The 16,623-nt window shown below is 41.2% G+C and overlaps 3 protein-coding genes and 1 pseudogene across 3 annotated transcripts; all 4 read right to left on the bottom strand.

Moving 5' to 3' along the window:
- Window positions 1-158: 158 nt before the first annotated feature.
- On the bottom strand, window positions 159-2,764 carry mrpl44 (mitochondrial ribosomal protein L44). The gene is made up of 4 exons (XM_061073066.1): window positions 2,574-2,764; window positions 1,271-1,739; window positions 997-1,175; window positions 159-810 (listed from the first exon to the last, which is right to left on the bottom strand). Exons 1-4 carry the CDS (start codon window positions 2,747-2,749, stop codon window positions 636-638), a joined length of 999 nt encoding a protein of 332 aa, XP_060929049.1. The 5' UTR covers window positions 2,750-2,764; the 3' UTR covers window positions 159-635.
- A 2,729-nt stretch (window positions 2,765-5,493) lies between these two features.
- Window positions 5,494-7,018, bottom strand: LOC133003709 (E3 ubiquitin/ISG15 ligase TRIM25-like; annotated as a pseudogene).
- A 3,479-nt stretch (window positions 7,019-10,497) lies between these two features.
- Window positions 10,498-12,891, bottom strand: LOC133003623 (zinc finger protein 567-like). The gene is made up of 3 exons (XM_061073411.1): window positions 12,542-12,891; window positions 12,309-12,437; window positions 10,498-12,177 (listed from the first exon to the last, which is right to left on the bottom strand). Exons 1-3 carry the CDS (start codon window positions 12,711-12,713, stop codon window positions 11,036-11,038), a joined length of 1,443 nt encoding a protein of 480 aa, XP_060929394.1. The 5' UTR covers window positions 12,714-12,891; the 3' UTR covers window positions 10,498-11,035.
- Window positions 12,892-14,749: 1,858 nt separating this feature from the next.
- Window positions 14,750-16,381, bottom strand: LOC133003708 (gastrula zinc finger protein XlCGF62.1-like). The gene is made up of 2 exons (XM_061073497.1): window positions 16,277-16,381; window positions 14,750-15,364 (listed from the first exon to the last, which is right to left on the bottom strand). Exons 1-2 carry the CDS (start codon window positions 16,379-16,381, stop codon window positions 14,750-14,752), a joined length of 720 nt encoding a protein of 239 aa, XP_060929480.1.
- Window positions 16,382-16,623: the final 242 nt, after the last annotated feature.

The raw sequence follows: 16,623 nt of genomic DNA, 5'->3' as shown, positions 1-16,623 counted from the left end.
TAGAACACATGTAGATATATTCAGTATGTTCACACATTCACTTCCCTGTAAGAGCAGAACTATGATTTGAAAAAAACATAACACAATTTATAATAATGTATAGAAACATAATTATAATCCAAACACATACAATTGGTTTTGATTTTTTTTGATTTTTTTTTATTGAGCAACATATTATAACAGAATACCAAATAAACCCATGGCAATTGTATTATTTACAAGGGCAAGCAGATATCAGGACTTTATGTGATGGACAGCTGAACCAATAGATTACTAACCAGGGCGGTGGAGTAAAGTTTTGATTATGTTGTACAATGTATTCAAGAATGCTCTGATTACTGTGCAGTTCATTTGGATCATACAGCATAGTCACACCTTTTTGGACATTTGTTTTTCTGTCTGGAGAAACTGACATTTAAATATCCAACAGAATCATTGCGGTGTACCGTTGGACTGATGTTCACCAAGTTACATGCCAACCTAGTTTCCTTTGTTTCTTCCTCAGAATCCACAAAAGGTTTGGATTCCTCAACAAGACGTACTGCATCTCAAATGATTTCTGAAGTAGATTCAAGCCACCCTCTTCTGCTTGACTTTATCCTTTTAAATGATTTCCCGAAACAGTTGTTACTTTATCAATTGCTGCTGACTGACTCAATTAACGGCTGCTGATGCTGCTGCTGCGGCGAGAAGTCGAAGGGTCTGCGGTTCTCGCTGTAGCCGTAGAGTTTTCGGAGGGCCACTCGAGCTGCTTCCTCTTCTGCTGCTACAAGCGTCTCTCCTGGACCCTGAGCCAGAAGCTTCTTATCGCTGAAATACACAGGTGAGCAGAAACAAACAAAATCAGCAACATCAACAGATAATAAACCTCAAAAGCGCAACTTGTAATGCAAGTTGATTTTTAAAACACGGCAGCGCTAACTACCAACATGTTCTATTTAAAAACTGTATTTCCTGATATACTTTGGGTAACGGCCTCTACAGCAGCATACATACCTGTACAAGCCGACAAAGTACAGTGGCAGGACAGTGCTGGCTCCAGCAGACCTGATGAGGCGAGGCTCTGGCAAAGCTACATTCCTCTTTGTAAGCTCCTCCACCAATAGTCCCATCGGGTCAACCACCTTCCACATATCAAACAGGTCCTTTCCTATCAGCTGAGTCACCATGAAATCCTACAGAGTGGACAGAAAGTAAAAGGTGAGCGAGTTCAAGAAGACAAATCTTTTCACGGTGGAGTGTTTCTGATCCTGTACACCAAGCTTCTTACTCTGAGGAAGAATCCTGCTCGCTCGGCCCCACTGCTCTCCTGTAAGGCACCGATCACGGCCATGAACGTCGAATGGAGCACGTCATCGGGAACAGGGAATTCTGCGCTCATGGTTAACTCTTCAATGCCGAGATTTCTAGCGACATAGGTCACAACCGTTGAACTGGTGAGGTGCCCGACGATGCTCTCCACCCCCTCGCATGGCAGGCTCGGGAAGCTGGCCCTGCACCAGTCTGTCAGAAGGCTCTGGGTGAAGCTCACCCCCTTTGCACTCAGCTGAAAGTTGTCTTTCAGAACCAAAGCAATGGTCTCTGAGTCCACACCCAACCCCTGTCTCCTCTGTTGCTCTGCCTGCAAGTAACATGGGTTGACGAATGCCGTCTTCAGTAGCTCCTGGGAGAAGTTCTCATGGAGGCGGGTGCTGAAAGCCTGAACCTCGGCATGGTAGTCCCACAGAGGCTGCTGGGAGCTGAAAGAAAATCAGACATGGAGTAAATGGTCTCTTTCTGCATAAAGTGTCTTAACTGGATATAACATACTTTTGAAAAATGGCCAATATGTAAATATTTAAAACGTTGGTTTAATGTTTCCTATATGACGCCATCATCAAACCCTTACAAAGAAGGTTTGATATTTTACAGTTTAATTTTATGATAAAAACTAAAAAAAAACAAATACAACCCAAAAGAACTTATCTCTTTAGTACATGATTTCGTATTTTTACATTACATTACATTACATTAATACAGTTATATCCTTATGAAATGCTAATATAAGCCAATTCTATCAGCCAATCAATAAGTTGGTTGGGGCGAAACGTAAATATATAAATAAGCAAATAAAGAAACAAAAACAAAATAAGTGTTTCGAGGAATTATCAACTCAAAAATATCAAGACAAATTGCAGGCTAGAAGGGGGACCCGGATTATACAGGCCATTTTTATTAGTCAACAGACTCAATGTTTTATATAAATTTTAAGAAATAAGGAAAACAAACAAATTTATGACTGAAATGTTATCAATGCACTTCAATAAAAAAATGTAGGGATAGATGGGGGACCCAGGTTTTTTCCTCCCCATGAGTGAAGGCGCCATGATTGCTAACTACGCCCCTGGCTTCACTATAAAAGCAGCGGACGTAGTAATAACTGACGTGCTGCTGAACAAGTCTGCAGAGAACAACGTGTGTAATGCAACTATAATGCTGTGCAGATCGATCCTGTAAACAAACACTCCCGGACACATGTCAAATCCACGAATGGCCTTGAAACGCTCTCTGGTGAACCCTCGGGTTCTTGTTACCGTGGCTTCGGCGGCGGCGGCCCCTCCAGCTTCAGCTTCCTCGCCATGAGATACGTGTAGGCCTTCATCCATCGCTTCTTCTCCCGGACCTGTGTCAACGACACGTTTCTGCACACACGCTGACAGTGAGTCCCTAGTGTCAGCGCACCGCGACTCAGAATGAACCCCGACGCCATGTCTGTTCCCTGACGTCGGAGTGCAACGGCTCAAACGGTCCGATGGGCAACGAGGAACAACATCCGGCCTGCCAGAATGTACCGGTCCTAGCGTCACCATGGAAACTGAAATAAACTGTAGCTACACGAGCGGAGGATCGGTGAAGTTTAAAACTGAAATTAATACAAAGTACTGATAACTTCAGTTTCCTCTGAAGAATTTAAAAACAACGACGGGAGATAAAGACTCAGCTCAAACGGAGGGAGGAAATCCGAGAGACAGCAAACTCAAATCGTGGCAGCGGCAGCCACTTCCGGTGGCATTAGAAACTGCCACAAATTTGTAAAGGCAGTTGCCCCAGCTGTTTGTGACTGGTCAGGAAGATCTGGACTAGTTTGTGAACGTTTACTTACTTGTTATTAATCCGGGCCACGGACGGTTGAGACGCTGCGTACAGTTATGGTATCATCCCTTCACATCTGTTTTATTCTTTTCTACTTTTGTGCTCGTGTGTATTGTATTTTAATACAGCCGAATTCACAAATAGGTATTTTCTGTACTTAATATCAAGATATATTGGTTTTCTTCAGAAAAAAATTGTATAATTAAACGTATTAAGCATTTTATGGATCCATGCCATGTTAATTATTTTATTTTTGTCTACTGATCATTTATAAGATGTACAGCCTGTGTCACACTTCAGACACCTCACAGTGACACAGGAAACAAATAACAAGAAATCCAGTCTCCATGGAAAAAGAAGTTGACTAGTCAGCAAATCATATAGATAACCGCTTTGGCAACCCACACTAGGTATCCCTGAAGATTAAAAAGAACAAGGAAAATATGTTATTTTTTTCCTCTTAAGTATTGTGTGTGTCCTATATTGATTAGTGTTTGTGTTTTTTGAATTGCATTTAAAAATTGAGTAATATTACTGTTGGATGCTTGTAGGCTAAATTACATGTCAAAAACTTTTGAGGGACACCATTATTAATTTGCACTGTAACAATGTGCAACATGTGACATGTGAACACTTCACTGCTTTAGCATCTGTACTGGTATTTCCATATGTATATTTATGTAGTCTTGTTTGGTGGAACACAAGGCTTAATTACTGAAACTGGAGCACTGCTTTCTTTTCAATGAGTTACATAAACGACTCAAATTTGCTGTGACTTTAGGCCTACTGCTCTGTCTGAAATGATGATGGTGAGAAGCTGTTATTAATATATCATTAGCCAAATAATGTCCGTGCCTTGTCAACTTCAAAGATTTTTTAATATAGTAGTAGTAGTAATAGTCACTTTAACCCGGTCCTTACTACAATACACTTGCTATCAGTGACACATGTAAAACCTGCTGTTTGTGTATGTTGTTGCAGCTCTGTAGCCATAAGGTGCCATTATTAACATTTACCATCACTGACACAATGTCATTAAAATAGACAATGCTATAATTTAGTACTTTAATTTAGTTACTTTGATCTCCATTTGTACAATAGAGTCAAACATAACAAAATAAAGGCGATCATTTAAACATTTTCATCAAAAGCAAAACATTATATTTGTTTATCAAGTTGTACTTGGAATTACTGGTTAGCCAGGAAAGTATAAATAACAGTTTGATTCAATATCAGTACATTGCACTTTATTTTAACAGGATAAGCCAGACTGGATCAATATTGTAATAAACGCAACAAAACCACGTGTGTAGTAGAAGAGTTGATCCGAAAGCATTTAGCCGAGTAGCATCAAGTTCTGTTGGATGTTAGCATGGCAGGCTAATAATAATTTCACTTTGTCTCCATCAGCTTTGAATGAGATCCTGGAATGAAGACAAAATAACAGACTGGATTTATTCTTTATTTCAACTTTCAGCCTCTTCACTTATTAGATTTTTATAGCTTTATACATATATGAGAGATTTTAATGTATAATCACATGTATAAGAAACACATGTGATGAGATCTGCAGAACAAACCCTCAGAGGGACTCGATCAGGACACTCTCCAATGGAACTGCTAGTTCAGATCAGGAAAATCTAAAAGAACAGAAACCTACGCACTGGCAGATGAATATGCCCGTTCACTAAATATGTAAATACAATGAGGTCAAACATCCCATAACACTGATGCTCTGTAAATCCAACCAGCGTGTAGTTGATCTGTTGGACATGTTGACGCTCTGAGGTCATTGATCATTTCATCAGTAAAGTCTGTTCAGTGATTTCATGGACACACAGTCAGTTTGTGTCACCTTCATCTCACATGTGGAAAAGAAAAGAACAAATAATCAGCTCATTGATGATGATCAGGATCAACAAAGGTTCTAACACATCACACAACCTGATTTCTACTATGATTTAGAAAACAACAGCAACATTAGTTCTTTCAAACACATTCATGTCAGTGTTATTATAGATTTCTGTCTTCACAAAGTGAGAACTAAATATGTGTGATAAAGGAAGGTCAGTGTTTGATTGACAGCTGATCTCTGTGCGGAGCAGAAACATCACCACGACGAACTTTGATCAACAAACATGGAGACAAAAGAAGTTAAAGATTTACAGACAGAATCTTAATCACTGCTTTTAATGACTCAAGTCTATTTGAGTTTACAGAACTCAGCTGTGGATTTATTATAAACCCAAACTCCAGCATAGAGAGGCTGAGTGAATGTGGTCTGGACTCTGTGGAGGAGAGTCATGGTGTCAGAGACTTTGTAGAAGGACAGAACACCTGCACTGTGATCCAGGTACACTCCTACTGTGTACCTACTGGAGGACATATGACCTGACAGTGGAGTGTAGATCCTGTTGTAATAAAAGCTATAACTGTTTCCATTAGAATATAACGACCAAGATTTATCATTGTATCCAAATACACATTCATCTGATTTCACTGCTCTGCTGATATTCTTGTATGTGACTGCTACAAAAACTCCTGCTCCCACCCCCACCTCCACCTCCCAGTAACAACGTCCAGTCAGACTCTCTCTACTCAGGACCTGAGGGTGATAAGTGAATCTGTCTGGGTGATTGGAATAAGACTGTCCATTACCATTCCATGTTACTTTTCTGTTTCCCTCAGATAATACCAGACATATGTTTGCTGTGTTTGGATCCAGTGTGATTTCCTGTGAATATTTTAAGAAGTCAGCTCTGATCTCTGGCTCTGGTTGTGGCAGTAAAACATCCACTTGAGACACAATCTGTAAAATCTCTGTCTCTGTCTCACTCAGAATGTCCTGTAGTCGACCTCTGACCTGTGACACAGCTGCTGTCACGTCCTCAAAGTTCCTCAGAGGACGGATCCTGATGCTGGATGAGTGTGTAGATTCACTGAGTGGTGACAGTGAGGGGTAGTTGTGTAGAAACTGGTTGTGATCCTCTGTGTCTGAGAGCTGCTTCAGTTCATGGTCTTTCCTCTTCAGCTCAGTGATCTCCTGCTCCAGTCTCTCCGTAAGCTCTCTGACTCGTCTCACTTCAGTTTCCTGCTGGGATCTGATCTGCTGCTTCACATTAGAGCTTCTTTTCTTCAGCAGACGGATCAGCTCAGTGAAGATCTGCTCACTGTCCTCCACTGCTTTATCAGCAGAGCCATTGACGGCCTCCTCCTCCTGTTGAAGCAGCTTCACGTCTTTCTCTGTGTCCTGGACTCTCTGCTGGATTGTTTGTCTCCTCCGCCCGAGCTCTCTCTGCCTCTCAGTCCTTTCTGCTGCAGCAGACACTGTGTCGTGGTCTTTATGTTCATCCATAGAGCAGAGATAACAGATACACTGCTGATCAGTGCGGCAGAAAATCTTCATCACCTCGTCGTGACGAGAGCAGATGTTCTCCTGGAGCTTCTCTGAGGGCTCCACCAGCTTGTGCTTCTTCAATGGAGCTGACTGAAGATGAGGCTGGAGGTGTTTTTCACAATAAGAGGCCAAACAAACCAAACAGGACTTGAGAGCTTTCAGTTTTCTCCCAGTGCAGACATCACAGGCCACATCTTCAGGTCCAGCATAGCAGTGATCAGCAGGAGCCGCTTGGAGTCCAGTCTTCTTCAGCTCCTCCACTAAATCAGCTAATATGGTGCTTTTCTCCAGGACAGGCCTCGGTGTGAAGGGCTGTCTACACTGAGGGCAGCTGTAGCTTCCTCTCTCCTCCCCTTTGTCCCAGTGGGTGTTAATACAGCTCTTACATTAGCTGTGTCCACAGACAGTAGTCACCGGATCCTTCAGTGGATCCAGACAGATTGGACAGGAGAATCTTTCTCTGTCCAGTTGATTTTCTTGCTGCGCCATTTCAGCTGCTGCCAGTGACTTTAGAATAGTTTCACTTCCTCTGAACAGATACAGATCTCTGCTCCTCCGTCTCTCGTTCACTCCCTGCAGTGACTCATCTCCCACAGTTTACAGCTTGTTGTTCACTGGTTCTTCCACTGACACACCTGTGAAGGGAGGAGACTCAGACATATCCTGACTGGTTATTATTATTATTCAAGCAAATGAATTGGCTTTTTGAGGCTTTAACAAGCTCAAATTCTTACCAAAATTTGCAGAAAATTAGAAAGTAATGACAATTTACGTATTCTGGAGTAATTTTCAATCTTTTATTATAATTCATTCTTCTTTTTGCACTTTTTTTTTAGCGGCCATTGCATTTAGTGGCCATTTTGGCCATATTCCACATTTTTACTCTGGGGTACTTGTACTTTTACTTGTTTCTCATCTATAGCATTTATGTAATTTCTGTGTCTGTGCTGTTGCTACTGCTGTGTGATCTTCAAACTGCTTTTGATTGTTCTTTTTGTTTGCTTTTGAACTGATTCCAATTGTTTGCCTTTAATTTTTCGTCAATAACTTCTAAAGCACCTTGGAACAGTTTCAAATAAGTTTTTACTAGGGCTGGGCAAGTTAACTCGTTTAATCGAGTTAACTCAAGTGATGAGTTAACTCGATTAATTATTTTATCTCCCATTAACTCAGGTTTTATTATTTATTGTTTTATTGTGAAAGTCAGGCTTTTATTTTGTGAAAGTCTGTTGCTGACTGCTGCAGAACAGGAAAAAAGAAAAAATAATTGGCGGATAAACAATCGAGTTAACTCATCACTTGCCAAGCCCTAGTTTTTACAAAATAAATATTATGACTATAATAACTTGTATCAATATTCCTAAAGGTGCTACCACAGTTTTACTAAACAATAGTATTAATTGTTAATTTTAAATAGTAAGCAGCATACAGTTATTTTAAGTGTTTTTAGGTTGCAGTTACATACGCACTTGTATACATGAGTTGGATACCTGACACGTAATATATTTTTGGAGCATCTCACATTAAGTAGTACGCACATTTAATAATTTAATAATTTAAAAAGGTCATTCGAGTTTATGCTTGGCAACTAATGAATTTAGCACATTATGGGGGGGGGGGGGGGTTATGGGAACAATATTATTTAGCAAAAAAATATGTTTTCACTTTTTGGTTGTTTGGAGCAGGCATATGGCTGTTTTGACTTAATAAATGTGTAAATATGTATTTGTATAATTTGAATTATAATGTTGGCAGTCTTAATAGAGTTGGGTTCTCATGATTTTCCGCGTTTAACAAACTGGCGGTGCATGCCTAAGGGCGGCTCCATGATTTCCGCACACGTAGGTCACAAGCAGTGGCTCGGAGGGGCGGAGACAAGGGGCTCTGCTGGTTTATGATATTCCCAAGGGGACATCGTGCTTCTTCTTCTTCTTTGCAGCCAAGGTCAAGGTGCAGCGCCGCCATCTACTGTGTCTGGTGCTTCTAACACAACCTCCTGCTATACACTCCTCTTGACCTGCCACAGGTGGTTGTGGATGGTCAGGGCGTCCACGCTCACTGACACAGTCTTGGCAGGAAGGACGGTGAACTGCTTCCTGTTGAATCATACTCTTGCTGATGCTCTTGGGTCCGGTGCCGGTCAGCTTCTGGCTCGCCTCGGTGTCGGGGTGGTACTTGTAGAGTGCTCCGAACTGACAGCCGGCGTCACGAAACAGGATCATCAGGTGGTTGGACTCGCACTTCTCCAGCTCCTGGTAAACAAGGAGTTAGTAAATGGTTAATTAATAATTTTGTTGATAGACTCACCGATCAAGCAACTAAGTTTCCCCCTACATTACATGAAATACACATATGTGAGTCTGTACCTCTAGATCTGGTTCCTCTGGGGCTCGCTGACTTTGCCGGCCAGGCAGCAGTGAGAGATGGCGTTGTGGATGATCTTCTTGTTGGACTTGGTGCTGGGCTCCTTGAACAGTTTGGGACCTGGAGGAGAAACATCACCCACAACACAATTTATTATACAACACATAACAACAGAGAAAAGAAGCAATCAGAATATTATCAGAAAAGTGAAGAAACACAATCGCAATCTGCTGTAACAGGAACAGCTGATATCAGCTGATAAACTGTGCACCCACCAGTGTATTCAGCAGTGGAGCCGTTGTGCCGGTGTCGTTCTGAAGTTCGATTTTTTTGATGTTGTCCTGGAAACCACTCTCCAGAGCCACAGCTGGAATGAAAGGAAGTCCAGGCCGGACAATGATGAGACTTTTCGTAAACAGAAATTAAATAAAATTGTAAAATTGTAGGGAAGTCTTTAGCACAAGATTACAAATAAATAAAAGTTCCTCTGTCAGCAGGAGCTTACTGCTGAGAGCCAGCTCCTCCGGAGTTAGGCTGACTGTTTCCACGTATGAAACATGAACAAATAAATGCTGCATGCAGCCAGATCCAAATGATGAGAGCGTGTTTTTATTGAGTGTGTTTGGATTCATTCCTCTGCTCTGATTCGCTGGAGGAAGATTTCTGGTCTTGATTTTTGGTTCAACAACTCGTCCGTCTCACTGAGGTCGGTCCTCTTGTCCTCATATCCGTGTGGGCCTGGATTCCTATATTTTCCATTTGATTTATTTCCTCTTCCTTGTCAGAATTAGAAGGATGCTCCACTTTGTTTCCAGTCTTCATCACTTCATCAGAGAACTTCTCACTAATTTCCCTCCTCCTCCATTTGACATCTTTCCTGCCCCTGAATTGCTGTCGGCTTCCAACTCGTTTCTCTTTTCTTTCCGACGCACACACACGACCACTGCAGAGGAGAGTCCTCAGAAAGAAAGTTGTTAAATAAACAGGAATTTGCAAAACACCACACGCACAAATGTGAAGTGACAGACGTTCCTGTCTCTGTGTCTCCCTGTTGCTATGGGAACAGAGAAGAATCAGTTGAGGTCCCACATTCGTCCGAATGTTATGTTTATATTAATATTTACAACCAAATCATTTAAGTCTTTCTCAAAACACATTAAATCATAGAAAGAAAGGTGCCTCAGAAAATATATTTTTTACAGACTCATCACCCTGAGTTATAGTTCATTTATCACGCAGCTGTGGCGCCATCTGTAGGTGAAATACCTAAACAATTAAGTATGACAGTAAGAGCATGTACCCGTCAGTTATTAGTTAAATTGATTAATATTACAGTAAAAAAACTGAAATGAATAAGGTGATATATTCAACGGTGATTCTTCATATCAAATATGTCAGAACTACGACAGAAAAACTGAGCAGACAGGTTATACATTTTAATTTAAGTGTGAGATATAATTCCCATGGTTTAAACCTTTTAAAAAACATAAATTGTTACTTTTATTTTTATACTTTCACCAGAAAAAAACTCTTAAATCTTATGAAAGGAAACTTATTTTAAAATATTTTTGTCAACTGCTTTGAAAATCACTTTTATTTCACACTGATCATGACAATAAAAAAAACCCACAATGCTGCCTCAACAGTTTCAATTCTATACAAACATATTTCCACAAATCAGAGAAATCAAGTGACTCAATGTAACACATTTTTTATCGGATAAAGAAATTGTATTTCTATGAAACGTATGTTTCCGTCTGTTTTTAATCTTATTTTCACTGTGACATTATTCCCTTATTTCTTCTGTGAGAAGATTTGAAACAACACTTTCTCCATTTCCCTATGAATTGAAATCTTTGTTGCTCCACTGTAGAATGTAGGTCCACGACAAACTTGAACCATCTCTGACGAGGAGCTTGATCAACAAGGAAGGTTGTCCATGTTCAGCAGACACCTGTGTATTATACTGCCCCCTTCTGGTTATTCCACCCAGAATTAATTAAATATGCCACTGTTTCTCCTCTCTACATTGGAAACCATTTCTCCCTAAGTATCATGTTTATCTCTTTTTGTTGAAGCAGAACAAAGTTGCTGAGACTTTTTTTTTGGTTTAGAAACACGTGAAAACAAGTTAACTGCTAGCTAGTGTGATGGGAATTCATGAGATTTTAAATAAAGCTCGCCAGGGTGAGTTTTCTCGTGTCTCTTCAGGGAATTTCTCTGGCTAAATTTTCTCCCACAAGTCTTGCAAGGAAAATCTTTCTTGCTAGTGTGCGCTCTCTCGTGGACCTGCATGTTCCTTCTAGTTGTAAAACTTCTCTCACAAGTCTTGCAAGTAAAAGGTTTCTCGCCCGTGTGCGTTCTCTCGTGTATCTTCAGGGTATTATTCTCGCTAAAACTTCTCCCACAAGTTTTGCAAGAAAAAGGTTTCTCGCCCGTGTGCGCTCTCTCGTGGACCTGCAGGTTACTTCTAGTTGTAAAACTTCTCCCACAAGTTTTGCAAGAAAAAGGTTTCTCGCTCATGTGCGTTCTCTCGTGTCTCTTTAGGACATTTGTAGTTGCAAAACTTCTCCCACAAGTTTTGCAAGAAAAAGGTTTCTCACCCGCGTGTGTTCTCTCGTGGTTCTGCAGATGCATTCTAGTTGAAAAACTTCTCCCACAAGTTTTGCAAGTAAAAGGTCTCTCGCCCGTGTGTGTTCTCTCGTGTCTCTTCAAATTTGTGCTACTTGTGAAACTTTTTTCACACCTTTCGCAAGAATGCTGTTTCTCCCCTGTGTGCACCTTCAGATGTCCACTGAGTCTGGACTTCCACTTAAAGACTTTTCCACAAGTGTCACACTGGAAAACCTTTTTACTCTTGCAGATATTCGGCACAATCTTTGACATGGTAGTGCTACATGCAAGGTTACTGGGACTTGTTCTTGTGATGACATGATGTCCCTTATCAGATGCCTGCTCTGCATTTCTTACTGATTTTGAGTTTCCATGCTGGCCTCCTTTGAGATCTTGGCTCTGAGCTGAGCTGTGGGAGAGGAGCTGGTGGTCACTTGTCTCTGGTTCACTGTGGTCACTTTCCTTGAGAGAAGGATTCAACAAAATGTTATCTTGATCCTCCTGCTTCAGTACAAGCTGCTCTACTTCCAGACCGATGCAGTGCTCCTCCTCCTCTTTGATCTGTGGAGGTTCTGGCTCCTCTTGGTCCAGACTGGGGTTCCTCTCAAGGTTCCAGAGCTGCTGGTCAGATGGAAACTCTTCCTCATTAAGAAAATGTTGCTCTGGGAGCTCTAGAGGAGACAATAGACAGAAGTATGTAAATGATAGATTAATGATAGTTATGAGTGTGTGCAATTTGGTGCAGATCCAAGCAAAAATACAGATCGAGTGAATTTAAATGTGGTTTGAAAAGGAGACTCACCGATGCAGAGCTCCTCCTGCTGCTCCTTAATCTGTGGAAGTTCTGGCTCCTCTTGGTCTGGACTGGGGTTCCTCTCCAGCAGGTCAGCAGGAAACTCTTCCTTGATACAGACATGTCGCTGTGGGAGCTCTGGAGGAGACAATGGACAGAAGTCATGATAAAAAAGCCCATGTGTCTAGACTAGCAGGGATTATAAGTGTGGTGTATAGTTCTCTAACTCAGGTGATACAGACCTATTCTCTGCAGCTCCACTACAGGTTTCAAAGTTACATCCGGCAGTCTGCGCTGACGAGCGATCTCATCCTCGTACTTTGCGAAAGTCGCTTCAAAACATCCAAATATGTCTTCAGCAGCAGTGTGTAACCTCTCGTTGATAAACTGTCTCAAACTCTGGATTGTTGACATTTCTATTCGAACGCTTTAGCCAACTAACTTCTCCGAGAACGCAGCGGAGACCGAATACGGAAGATGGCGACTTGCTTTACTTCTGGCGACAATTGTTATAAACGCAACAAAACTACGTGTGTAGTAGAAGAGTTGATTCGAAAGCATTTAGCCAAGTAGCATCAAGTTCTGTTGGATGTTAGCATGGCAGGCTAACAACATTTATTCTTCTTCTCCTAATAATGACGGTTGGCAAACAGCTTCCGGGTGCATTACTGCCACCCTCTGGATGGAGTGTGTCTCAAAACAGATTCAGGACTAAAACATTAAATTCTCCTTGTAACTCCGGCATCTATTAGAGATATACAAACAGTTATGTACCAATAAAAGTGGAAGAATTCCTGTATCTGCACCAAAGTGTAATCAGTTATATTCTGACCCTTACCACATCCTATCAGTTTCATGGTGATGTCCAGGAGTTTGAGCATATTTTTGCTGACTAACAGATCTGCTGGAAATTCATTTAGAGATTTGAAATAATGAAACTCTCAGACTGGAGTTGCTTTTGAGTCTTTACAATAATAAGCTCTGCAGAGTTCATACAACAAGCAAGTGTGCTCAAAATGGAACAACTGGCCGCAAGTTCACAAAAGCCAGAACTTCTACAAAGAACTGACATGATATGAGAAAGAAGAACATATGAGATCCTCCTCTGTGTGTTATCTGCTGTGTCTGTCCGTCCGCGGTACCAGTTGGAAGAAAAACATTCACCAAATAAGGGTTCAATCCTGTTTATCAAGGTCATAGCAGTGAGACACCTAGTCAGGGGAATTTTTCTCCACACAGACAAACACAGATTCAACGTGTGACTGACACAAAAAACACTCATCTTAATTCAAGAAACTTTAATGAACTGCAAATGCACTGAAGTATTGAATACACGTAGTACAAAATAATAACCATTTACAGTGACAGTCATTTAGGACTGTGTACACATTAACAACATATTTTCTTCTTTGTAAAAGAAAGAGAAAAGAAAAGGGGAAGTCATCTGATAATCTGCACCACAAACTGTGTTATTATAAATCTCTGTATAACAAATGTCAGATTTTAACATTTTGATCCAAAGTCTTTCCTCACACATTGACAACATCTCTCAACATTCAGTAATAATAACATATCCTGGATCTGTCACTTTAACCCAATCAATGTCTCTCACCCCCGTCCCCTTCCTGCTCCATTTGGTATAATTTGCTGACAAATGAATAAACAAAGAGACATGGTTGAAAACATCACTTCCTTTGCAGATATAAATATCAATGACAGTCACATGAAAAACAGAAACGAGGGCACACTAGCAAATGTTGATAATCAAAGATATTGTGATGTCTCCTCAATGGGATATTTTCCACATTCAGTTGCAGAGATGCAGCTAATGCAAATGTACACAATCTCTCGTGAAGATGTAAGTGATGAACCTGGCCGTAGTTCAATGCTTTGTGAAGTTATTGAAGTCTGAAAATCATCAGTGGTGATGGAACTTCATAAAACATTAAACTACAACAAGGTTCATCACTTTTTTGGTCCCTTGAAAACATTTCCAGTGTCGTTTTCGCTGTTGAAAACTGTTGTATCACTAATTAATTAATCAATTAATAAGGAACAACTTATTTGACAACGCTTTAGCAAATCTAATCCCTCTCGTGTTGCCATGGTTTGGCTTCTCAACTGGAGGATTTCTCCTGTGGACTTTGTATAAACTGGCAAGTCAGAGATCTCTCCAACATTTTACAAAAATATCAGTTTTGCAATGTGTGGGTGATCAAATGTTGTGTTAGAAGGGATTTGCTCACAAATCTTTCCCCACAAGTTGTACATGGATATGACTCCTCCCCTTTATTGCTTCTCATGTGGACTTTCAACCTACATCCAGGTTTAAAACTCTTCCCACAAGTTTTGCAAGAAAAATGTTTCTCGCCCGTGTGCGATCTCTCGTGTCTCTTCAGGGTATTTCTCATGCTAAAATTTCTCCCACAAGTTTTGCAAATAAAAGATTTCTAGCCCGTGTGTGTTCTCTCGTGTCTCTTCAGGGTAGTTCCCTGGCTAAAACTTTTCCCACAAGTTTGGCAAGAGAAAGGCTTCTCTTCCGTGTGTATTCTCTCGTGGACCAGCAGGTAAGCTCTAAAGCTAAAACTTCTCCCACAAGTTTTGCAAGAAAAAGGTTTCTCGCCCGTGTGCGTTCTCTCGTGGACATGCAGGTGAAATACACGCGTAAAACTTTTCCCACAAGTTTTGCAGATAAAATGTTTCTCGCCCGTGTGGGATCCCTCGTGTCTCTTCAGGGTATTTCTCAAGCTAAAACTTCTCCCACAAGTTTTGCAGGTGAAAGGTTTCTCGCCCGTGTGTGTTCTCTCGTGTCTCTTCAGGGTATTTCTCAAGCTAAAACTTCGCCAACAAGTTTTGCAAGAAAAAGTTTTCTTGTCCTTGTGTGTTCTCTCGTGGACATGCAGGTGAAGTACACGCGTAAAACTTTTCCCACAAGTTTTGCAGATAAAATGTTTCTCGCCCGTGTGTGATCCCTCGTGTCTCTTCAGGGTATTTCTCAAGCTAAAACTTCTCCCACAAGTTTTGCAGATAAAAGGTTTCTCGCCCGTGTGTGATCCCTCGTGTCTCTTCAGGGTATTTCTCAAGCTAAAACTTCTCCCACAAGTTTTGCAGGTGAAAGGTTTCTCGCCCGTGTGTGTTCTCTCGTGTCTCTTCAGGGTATTTCTCAAGCTAAAACTTCGCCAACAAGTTTTGCAAGAAAAAGTTTTCTTGTCCTTGTGTGTTCTCTCGTGGACATGCAGGTGAAGTACACGCGTAAAACTTTTCCCACAAGTTTTGCAGATAAAATGTTTCTCGCCCGTGTGTGATCCCTCGTGTCTCTTCAGGGTATTTCTCAAGCTAAAACTTCTCCCACAAGTTTTGCAGATAAAAGGTTTCTCGCCCGTGTGTGATCCCTCGTGTCTCTTCAGGGTATTTCTCAAGCTAAAACTTCTCCCACAAGTTTTGCAGGTAAAAGGTTTCTCGCCCGTGTGTGTTCTCTCGTGTCTCTTCAGGGTATTTCTCAAGCTAAAACTTCGCCGACAAGTTTTGCAAGAAAAAGTTTTCTTGTCCGTGTGTGTTCTCTCGTGGACATGCAGGTGAAATACACGCGGAAAACTTTCCCCACAAGTTTTGCAGATAAAAGGTTTCTCGACCGTGTGTGATCCCTCGTGTCTCTTCAGGATATATCTCAAGCTAAAACTTTTCCCACAAGTTTTGCAGGTGAAAGGTTTGTCGCCCGTGTGTGTTCTCTCGTGTCTCTTCAGGGTATTTCTCCAGCTAAAACTTCGCAGACAAGTTTTGCAAGAAAAAGTTTTCTTGTCCGTGTGTGTTCTCTCGTGGATCTCCAAATCTGTGCTAGTTGTGAAACTTTTTCTACACATTTTGCAAGAATGCTGTTTCTCCCCTGTGTGGACTTTCACATGTGTTTCTAGTGATGACTTGTAACCAAATCTCTTTCCACAGGTTTTGCAAAGATATGGTTTCTCACCTGTGTGCACCGTCAGATGTTCATTTAATCCTGACTTCCACTTAAAGGCTTTTCCACAAGTGTCACACTGGAAACCCGTTTTACTCTTGCTGATATTCGGCACAATCTTTGACATGGTAGTGCTACATGCAGGGTTACTGGAAATTGTGCTTTCTTTTACTCTTGTGATGACATGATGTCCCTTTTCTGATGCCTGCTCTGCATTTCTTACTGATGTTGAGTTTCCATGCTTGTCTCCTCTGAGATCTTGGCTCTGAGCTGAGCTGTGGGAGAGGAGCTGGTGGTCACTTGTCTCTGGTTCACTGTGATCACTTTCCTTGAAAGTAGGATTCAACAAAAGGTTATCTTGATCATCCT

Source organism: Limanda limanda, chromosome 6 (genome assembly GCF_963576545.1).
Source record: "Limanda limanda chromosome 6, fLimLim1.1, whole genome shotgun sequence".
Taxonomy (NCBI): domain Eukaryota; kingdom Metazoa; phylum Chordata; class Actinopteri; order Pleuronectiformes; family Pleuronectidae; genus Limanda; species Limanda limanda.
This window is presented reverse-complemented; position numbering and strand designations above follow the sequence as displayed.

Excerpts from the sequence above, each read along its gene's own strand:
- mrpl44 (XM_061073066.1), bottom strand. The coding sequence starts at position 2,749 with ATGGCGTCGGGGTTCATTCTGAGTCGCGGTGCGCTGACACTAGGGACT. Across the intron at positions 1,740-2,573 it reads CCGCCGCCGCCGAAGCCACG|CTCCCAGCAGCCTCTGTGGG; the intron begins GTAACAAGAACC and ends ATTTTCTTTCAG. Across the intron at positions 1,176-1,270 it reads GAGCAGGATTCTTCCTCAGA|GATTTCATGGTGACTCAGCT; the intron begins GTAAGAAGCTTG and ends TCCACTCTGTAG.
- LOC133003623 (XM_061073411.1), bottom strand. The coding sequence starts at position 12,713 with ATGTCAACAATCCAGAGTTTGAGACAGTTTATCAACGAGAGGTTACAC. Across the intron at positions 12,438-12,541 it reads AGTGGAGCTGCAGAGAATAG|AGCTCCCACAGCGACATGTC; the intron begins GTCTGTATCACC and ends TGTCTCCTCCAG. Across the intron at positions 12,178-12,308 it reads GCAGGAGGAGCTCTGCATCG|AGCTCCCAGAGCAACATTTT; the intron begins GTGAGTCTCCTT and ends TGTCTCCTCTAG.
- LOC133003708 (XM_061073497.1), bottom strand. The coding sequence starts at position 16,381 with ATGTCAAAGATTGTGCCGAATATCAGCAAGAGTAAAACGGGTTTCCAG. Across the intron at positions 15,365-16,276 it reads GATTAAATGAACATCTGACG|AGACACGAGGGATCACACAC; the intron begins GTGCACACAGGT and ends AATACCCTGAAG.